This window comes from Penaeus japonicus, unplaced genomic scaffold (genome assembly GCF_977035675.1).
Source record: "Penaeus japonicus unplaced genomic scaffold, GWHDUDI00000001_assembly GWHDUDI00000016, whole genome shotgun sequence".
NCBI classification, from domain to species: Eukaryota; Metazoa; Arthropoda; class Malacostraca; order Decapoda; family Penaeidae; genus Penaeus; species Penaeus japonicus.
Window position 1 is genome coordinate 23,845,487 of NW_028234418.1, and position 9,611 is coordinate 23,855,097.

Genomic DNA, 9,611 nt, shown 5'->3' on the forward strand with positions numbered 1-9,611 from the left:
ACCATTATCATCATTATGAGTATCACCCTTATTACAATTATCAGTATTTTTTACAATTATTAACATCATCATTATTGTTGAAAATATATTATGCTCTTTGTTATTCCTAATATCAATATTTTTGTTATCATCATTATTATTATTATTATCAAAATCATGATTATCATCTTCATCAATGTTATCATCATCAGCAGCAGCATTATGTTTACTATCATTATCGTTACCATTGTCCTTATTTTATCATCATTATCATTAGGCTATCATCATCATTGTTGGAATATGCTATCATTATCATCCTTATAATTATCATCACTGCTTCTGTTATCATTATTGTTATCATTATGATAACTCTTTTTCTTTAGGCTGTGATTGCTACTATTATCTTTTTATTTTGGCATTTATCTTCAATAATACTAATTCTGGATGTTTTTATCGGCGTCATCACCATCATTAATCTTATTATTTTTACTATTCTTATCATCATTATTCCTATAGAGTAGTCAGATTTATTATTCCTAGTTTAGTTTTCTTTGTCTTTAATGATTTCTTTATTATATACATCCCCTTGATGACATAATCAATGAATGAAATGAATGATTCATATTTTGGATTGCTTTCGCCTGAAGAGGAACTTTCATGAAAAAGTTCGAAACGTCGCAAGTTTTTCTTTTCTTTTAGTGGCAGTGTTATTAATTCTGTTATGTGCACGTTACTGTGTTTTTGTGATTCATATATATGTATGTATGTATATATATATATATATATATATATATATATATATATATATATATATATATATATATATAGGAGTAGAGTTAAGTTACAGCTAAGAAGGGAACGAAACAAGCTCATACAAAAGCCTCTCGCTAATCTAACCAACATCAAGACTAGGGCGACGGAATTCAGTATCAACATCCGAAACAAATACTCAGCTCTCGAAGAAGATCTTGACATAGACCAAATGAACGACCAATTCAGTGAGATATTAATGGAAGCTGCACTTGAAATAGGGGGTAAAGACGAAAAAGAAAGGTTCAGTAAGCTTTCGGTAGAGACGAAAGAACTTATGAAACAGCGTAGGGAAATGAAAATAACATCAATCAGAGACAAGATAGAATCAACAGAGCTGACTAAGACGATAAACAAGAAGAAGAAAGAGGATGTACGCAAATTTAACATACGAAAAATAAACGAAGCTCTGCTTGCCGGCACCAGCCTTAAGGCAACAAAGAGGAGGCTCGGAATAAAGAAAAACCAAATGTATGCAGTAAAGAAACCCAACGGAGAGGCGACATACAATAAAAATGAAATTATCAAAGTAATAGAAGACTTCTATCGCAATCTATACCACTCAAACGACCAACCACATACGGAGACAAACACAACAATTGGAGATGTTCCAAACATCACGGTAGATGAAGTAATTAGGGCACTAAAAAGCATGAAAAGAGGAAAAACACCAGGAGAAGACGGCATCAGTGTAGATCTTATTCAAGACGCAGGAGAGATTGCGGCAGTAAAGCTGGCCAGTCTTTATAACAGATGTCTAGACGTCGGTAAAATTCCGAAGGCCTGGAAAAACGCAATAATAATTTTAATACACAAAAAGGGAGACACAAAAGACTTAAAGAATTACCGACCTATAAGCCTCCTCTCAGTAATCTATAAACTGTTCACAAAAATCATCACAGCCCGTACCACCGACACATTAGATTCAAAACAACCCAGGGAACAGGCAGGGTTCCGCAGTGGATTCTCAACTACAGACCATATCCACACACTAGCTCAAATAAGGGAGAAAACGAACGAATATAGGAAGCCCCTGTGTATGGCATTCGTAGATTATGAAAAGGCATTCGACTCGGTACAGATATCTGCAGTACTGGATGCAATTCGTAAACAAGGAGTAGAGGAAATATACTGCAGATTATTAGAGGATATATATAGAGATGGTACCGCGACCGTCAAAATCCACGCAGAAACCAATAAAATACCAATAAAAAAGGGCGTTAGGCAGGGCGACACCATCTCACCGAAGCTATTTACAGCCTGCTTAGAGGAAGTATTCAAGAAGTTAGACTGGAAAGAGAGAGGGATTAAAATAGGGAATGAGCACTTAAGCAATCTAAGATTTGCAGATGACATTGTTCTTTTCGGTGAGTCAGCAGATGAACTACAACAATTAATAAGCGATTTAAATAAGGAAAGTCTGAAGATTGGCCTTAAAATGAACATGAAAAAGACTAAAGTCATGTTCAACAGTCGAACCCCAGTTAAGCAAATACAAATACAAGGCGAGGTACTAGAAGCAGTGAACGAGTATGTATACCTAGGGCAACTCATTCAGTCGAGTACATCCTGCGAAGCCGAGATAAAACGGCGAATCAGGCTAGGTTGGAGTGCCTTCGGTAAGCATAGTAATATATTACGAAGTAGTCTGCCACTATGTCTAAAGAGAAAGATTTTTGACCAATGCGTCCTCCCCGTCATGACATATGGATCAGAGACATGAACTACGACCAAGGCACTCGAGAGGAAATTAGTAAGCGCCCAAAGAGGAATGGAAAGGCTTATGCTAGGAGTTAGCTTAAGAGACAAGAAAAGGGCCACATGGATTAGGCAGCAAACAAAAGTAGAGGATATACTCAAGACCATCAAAAAGAAAAAGTGGCAGTGGGCTGGACACATATATCGGAGACAGGACAACAGGTGGACAAAGAAAACAAAATAATGGGTAATACACGACACAAAAAGACCCAGGGCAAGACCAATGACTAGATGGCGGGATGAAATAGCAAAATTCGCAGGAGTAAACTGGAATCAGAGGACACAAGACCGGAATGACTGGAAAAGATTGAGAGAGGCCTACGTCCTGCAGTGGATTGATGCAGGCTGAAGATGATGATGATGATGATATATGTATGTATGTATGTATATATATATATATATATGTATATATATATATATATATATATATATATATATATATATATATGATTATATGTATACATATATATATATGTACATATACACGATATGCGTATACATATGTATATATATATATATATATATATATATATATATATATATATATGTATATATATATATATATATATACATATACATATATATATATGTATCTCTATCTATCTATCCACACACACACACACACAGACACGCACACACACACACACACACACACACACACACACACACACACACACACACACACACATATATATATATATATATATATATATATATATATATATATATATTCCTTTTAGGTAAAAGGTGTTTGTGTCTGTGCGTGTGTGTGTTTGTGTGTGTGGTGTTGGTAAATGTATGTATATAAAAATATGATCTGGACTACAATATGCATGCATGTTGAAGTATTTGACTATTAAAACCAACAAAGATAGATAAGTAATAGATACTCGAAGTTTTTTCGAGATAGTAGGCTAAGGGAGCACCATCACCTCTTTGTGCGGGTGGCAGGAAGAGTGTTACCTTGACCCTGGCACTTCCAAGTGGTATATAAAGCAAGGCACGAGAAACCAAAGTCACTCACCGTTCGACCCGCCACACCCTCCGCCACCATGAAGATTGTAAGTTTCAGGTGCTTTCATTGACTGTACTCAGAACTTTCACACGTCTGAATATAAAGATATTGAAATCTCTGCGAAAGATTTTTTTAACTGTTAATCATGGTGTATTTCCAGTACATGGTAAGATGTTCTATTTTTCAGATTGTCATCGCCACAGTGTTATCAGTGTGCTTGGCTGATAGGCTGCCCAGTCATTTCGGCTATGCGTCTCCACAGCCTTCTTCAGCATTCAGTCACAGGTCACGACCTGCATCTCGCCCATCCTTTTCCGCCCCAACACCTGCATCTCGCCCATCCTTTTCCGCCCCAAGACCTGCTCCTCAGCCAACCTACTCCGCCCCGAGATCTGCTCCCGGCCCAGTAGTGCCCATCCTTGTGGACGATCGCGTTCACCCCGACGCTGGCGCTTACAGCTTCAATGTTGAGACCGGCGACGGCATCTCACGACAGGAAAGTGGATCGCCTATTCCCGCCAAGGAGGGTCCCGTCACAGCCATGTCTGGCGCCTATTCGTAAGTGTCACTTCTTACAATCTTAATATTGTTTTGATGAATCAGCAGAACTGATATATATATGCTTTATTATCTATGAACCAACATTTACAGTATGATAACTTTGTCATCTATTCCAGCTTCACCCTTCCTGACGGGCAATTGTTTGAGCTCCGATTCGTAGCTGACGAGAACGGTTTCCAGCCTCAGTCAGCCTTCCTGCCCGTGGCTCCAGCCTTCCCCCACCCCATCCCCGCCCACGCCCTCAGACAGATCGAGCGCGCCCGTCAAGGACCTTCTCAGGCATACAGCGCCCCTTCCCGTCCATCCCGCCCCTCTAACTCCTATGGTTTCTAAGGGTCGTCGGGTTGAGAGTGATGCAGGAATATTTTTCCAGGTTATGTTATTTATAACATTTTAAATGTATAGTGCTGTTGTGTATTACGATGCGTTTCGAATAAAATAACGATAAAATGTATATTTCAAATGTTTACGTTTCCTAGTACCGATAGTAGATAACATATATTAGGATTTATTTCAAGTCCATCACCCGATTATATATATATGTATATATATATATATATATATATATATATATATATATATATATATATATATATGTGTGTGTGTGTGTGTGTGTGTATGTATATATATATATACATATATATATGTATGTATATAAGTTTGTGTATATATATGTATATATATATATATATATATATATATATATATACATATCATATATAGGTATTCGTGGGGGGAATAGATAGGTAATGGCAAATAGATATACACTTATGCATACTGTATATGACTAGTCATATGATAGTCAATAGATAGATTTTTGTGTCCGCAATACATGTAAACAACATAAAATATAGATAACACATTTGTCTGTGATAACTTCACAAGGATTATTCAAACTCCTTACAATACGGATCTTGACGTCGAAGACTGGAGCACAAGAATACAATCATAAGGATAATCGACTGAAGCTAAAAAGGATGATTTCGGTCGTAGCAAAATGATAAGGCAAGCACAGTCATTGCTGCAACTACTTCGAATGATAGAAGCTGCCTGAACAATAACAATATAAATAGGTGACAATCATAATGGTTGTGATATTTTTATTGGCAACAGTATAATAATATGGTGGTGATCAGAAAATCTAATGTTATTTGATGTCTTACAGTTAATATCATTCTTACTGAGATCAATATTAGCGTAATCATTATCATTTTAATCTATGCATCCGTGCTAGAATGATAATGGTGATGGTAGTCGTAATGATGGTGAAGATGATTATAATGATAATAGCAATTATGATTACTATGATAATAATAATCATGATAACAATAGTGATGATAGTGGAGATTGTTACCACATTCATCCTTATTACCATTTTATTGTTATCCTTATCATTTTTTTTTGTTACTGTCATTTTAATTGTTATTCTTCTTAGCATTTTCATATTTCATATTGTCAATAACATTATCATTATTATCATTATTCTCAACATCAGTATTATTATTATTACCAGTATAGCTATTGTTATGTGTATCATTTTAGTAAACTCTGTATTGATAGTGTTTTGATTAGCATTATCGGTATCTTTATAGTCATCATTATCATTATGATCATTACGAATATTATAATCATTAGAGTATTATAATTATTATTAGCATTACTACCATTACTAGCATTATTATCATCATTATTGTTAGAATTGTTATCGTCATTATCGGTGTTACCATTAACATCATTATGAGTATCACCCTTATTACAATTATCAGTATTTTTTACAATTATTACCATAATCATTATTGTTGAAAATATATTATTCTCTTTGTTATTCCTAATATCAATATTTTTGTTATCATCATTATTATTATTATCATAATCATGATTATCATCTTCATCATTGTTATCATCAATAGCAGCAGCATTATGTTTACTATCATTATCGTTACCATTGTCCTTATTTTATCATCATTATCATTAGGCTATCATCATCATTGTTGGAATATGCTATCATTATCATCCTTATAATTATCATCACTGCTTCTGTTATCATTATTGTTATCATTATGATAACTCTTTTTCTTTAGGCTGTGATTGCTACTATTATCTTTTTATTTTGGCATTTATCTTCAATAATACTAATTCTGGATGTTTTTATCGGCGTCACCACCATCATTAATCTTATTATTTTTACTATTCTTATCATCATTATTCCTATAGAGTCGTCAGATTCATTATTCCTAGTTTAGTTTTCTTTGTCTTTAATGATTTCTTTGTTATATACATCCCCTTGATGACATAATCAATGAATGAAATGAATGATTCATATTTTGGATTGCTTTCGCCTGAAGAGGAACTTTCATGAAAAAGATCGAAACGTCGCAAGTTTTTCTTTTCTTTTAGTGGCAGTGTTATTAATTCTGTTATGTGCACGTTACTGTGTTTTTTGTGATTCATATATATGTATGTATGTATATATATATATATATATATATATATATATATATATATATATATATATATATCTATGTATGTATATATATATATATATATATATATATATATATATATATATATATGATTATATGTATACATATATATATGTACATATACACGATATACGTATACATATGTATATATATATATATATATATATATATATACATACATATATATATATGTATGTCTATATCTATCTATCTATCCACACACACACACACAGACACACACAGACAGACACACACACACACACACACACATACATATATATATATATATATATATATATATATATATATATATATATATATATATATATATATATACATATATATATATATATATATATATATATACATATATATATATATATATATACATATATATATATATATATATATCTATATATATATTCCTTTTAGGTAAAAGGTGTTTGTGTCTGTGCGTGTGTGTGTTTGTGTGCGTGGTGTTGGTAAATGTATGTATATAAAAATATGATCTGGACTACAATATACATGCATGTTGAAGTATTTGACTATTAAAACCAACAAAGATAGATAAGTAATAGATATTCGAAGTTTTTCGAGATAGTAGACTAAGGGAGCACCATCACCTCTTTGTGCGGGTGGCAGGAAGAGCGTTACCTTGACCCTGGCTCTTCCAAGTGGTATATAAAGCAAGGCACGAGAAACCAAAGTCACTCACCTGCTGAGCCATTCGACCCGCCACACCCTCCGCCACCATGAAGATTGTAAGTTTCAGGTGCTTTCATTGACTGTACTCAGAACTTTCGCACGTCTGAATATAAAGATATAGAAATCTCTGCGAAAGGATTTTTTAACTGTTAATCATGGTGTATTTCCAGCACATGGTAAGATGTTCTTTTTCTTCAGATTGTCATCGCCACAGTGTTATCAGTCTGCTTGGCTGATAGGCTGCCAAGTCATTTCGGCTATGCTTCTCCACAGCCTTCTTCAGCCTTCAGCCATAGGTCCCGACCTGCATCTCGCCCATCCTTTTCCGCCCCAAGACCTGCTCCCCAACCAACCTACTCCGCCCCGAGATCTGCTCCCGGCCCAGTAGTGCCCATCCTTGTGGACGATCGCGTTCACCCCGACGCTGGCGCTTACAGCTTCAATGTTGAGACCGGCGACGGCATCTCACGACAGGAAAGTGGATCGCCTATTCCCGCCAAGGAGGGCCCCGTTACAGCCATGTCTGGCGCCTATTCGTAAGTGTCACTTACAATCTTAATATTGTTTTGATGAATCAGCAGAACTGATATATATATACATATATATATATATATACATACATACATATACATATATATATATATGCCTTATTCCTTATGAACCAACATATACAGTATGATAACTTAGTCATCTCTTCCAGCTTCACCCTTCCTGACGGACAGTTGTTTGAGCTTCGTTTCGTAGCTGACGAAAACGGCTTCCAGCCTCAGTCAGCTTTCCTGCCCGTGGCTCCAGCCTTCCCCCACCCCATCCCCGCCCACGCCCTCAGACAGATCGAGCGCGCCCGTCAAGGACCTTCTCAGGCATACAGCGCCCCTTCCCGTCCATCCCGCCCCTCTAACTCCTATGGTTTCTAAGGGTCGTCGGGTTGAGAGTGATGCAGGAATATTCTTCCAGGTTATGTTATTTATAACATTTTAGATGTATAGTATTGTTATGTAATATGAAGCGTTTCGAATAAAATAACGATAAAAATGTATATTTCAAATGTTTACGTATCCTAGTACCGATAGTAGATAACATATATTAGGATTTATTTCAAGTCCATCACCCGATTATATATATATATATATATATATATATATATATATATATATATATATATATGTGTGTGTGTGTGTGTGTGTGTGTGTGTGTGTATGTGTGTGTGTATTTATATATATATATATATATATATATATATATATATATATATATATATATATGTATATAAGTTTGTGTATATATATGTATATATATACATATATATACATATATATCATATATATTTATTCGTGGGAGGAATAGATAGGTACTGGCAAATAGATACACACTTATGCATACTGTATATGACTAGTCATATGATAGTCAATAGCTAGATTTTTGTGTCCGCAATATATGTAAACAACCGAAAATATAGATAACACATTTGTCTGTGATAACTTCACAAGGATTATTCAGACTCCTTACAATACGGATCTTGACGTCGAAGACTGGAGCACAAGAATACAATCATAAGGATAATCGACTGAAGCTAAAAAGGATGATATCGGTAGTAGCAAAATGAAAAATGATAAGGCAAGCACAGCCATTGCTGCAACTACCTCGAATGATAAAAGCTGCCTGAACAATAACAATATAAATAGGTGACAATCATAATGGTTGTGATATTTTTATTGGCAATGTATAATGATATCGTGGTGATCAGAAAATCTAATTTTATTTGTTTTGTTGTCTTACAGTTCATTCTTAATGAGATCAATATTAGCATAATCATTATCATTATCATTTTAATCTATGCATCCGTGCTAGAATGATCATGGTGATGGTAGTGTCGTAATGATGATGGTGAAGATGATGATAATGATAATGGCAATTATGATTACTTTAACAATAATAATCATGATAACAATACTGATAATAGAGGAGATTGTTACCACATTCATCAGCATTACCTTTTTTTGTTACCCTTATCATCTTTTTGTTTGATATCTTAATTGTCATCCTTCTTAGCATTTTCATATTTTTTATTGTCATGACATTATCATCATTATCATTATTCTCATCATCAGTATCATTATTATTACCAGTATAGCTACTGTTATGAGTATCATTTTAGTAAACTCTGTATTGATATTGTTTTGATTAGCATTGTCGGTATCTTTATAGTCATCATTATCATTATAATCATTACGAATATTATAATAATTAAAGTATCATAATTATCATTAGCATTACTACTATTACTACCATTATTATCA

The 9,611-nt window shown here is 34.2% G+C and overlaps 2 protein-coding genes across 3 annotated transcripts; both read left to right on the top strand.

The window, feature by feature from the left end:
* Nucleotides 1–3,554: 3,554 nt before the first annotated feature.
* Nucleotides 3,555–4,579, top strand: LOC147470193 (cuticle protein AMP1A-like). 2 transcript variants are annotated; one of them, XM_086545301.1, is made up of 4 exons: nt 3,579–3,608; nt 3,750–3,855; nt 3,889–4,120; nt 4,240–4,579. In XM_086545301.1, exons 1-4 carry the CDS (start codon nt 3,600–3,602, stop codon nt 4,454–4,456), a joined length of 564 nt encoding a protein of 187 aa, XP_086401427.1. In that variant the 5' UTR covers nt 3,579–3,599; the 3' UTR covers nt 4,457–4,579. The 2 variants fall into 2 exon arrangements, with proteins under 2 accessions (XP_086401428.1, XP_086401427.1); XM_086545302.1 differs by having other exon boundaries at nt 3,555–3,608; nt 3,750–4,120.
* A 2,764-nt stretch (nt 4,580–7,343) lies between these two features.
* LOC147470194 (cuticle protein AMP1A-like) lies at nt 7,344–8,350 on the top strand. The gene is made up of 3 exons (XM_086545305.1): nt 7,344–7,367; nt 7,510–7,847; nt 8,012–8,350. Exons 1-3 carry the CDS (start codon nt 7,359–7,361, stop codon nt 8,226–8,228), a joined length of 564 nt encoding a protein of 187 aa, XP_086401431.1. The 5' UTR covers nt 7,344–7,358; the 3' UTR covers nt 8,229–8,350.
* Nucleotides 8,351–9,611: the final 1,261 nt, after the last annotated feature.

Excerpts from the sequence above, each read along its gene's own strand:
- LOC147470194 (XM_086545305.1), top strand. Across the intron at positions 7,848-8,011 it reads GCCATGTCTGGCGCCTATTC|CTTCACCCTTCCTGACGGAC; the intron begins GTAAGTGTCACT and ends CATCTCTTCCAG.
- LOC147470193 (XM_086545302.1), top strand. Across the intron at positions 4,121-4,239 it reads GCCATGTCTGGCGCCTATTC|CTTCACCCTTCCTGACGGGC; the intron begins GTAAGTGTCACT and ends CATCTATTCCAG.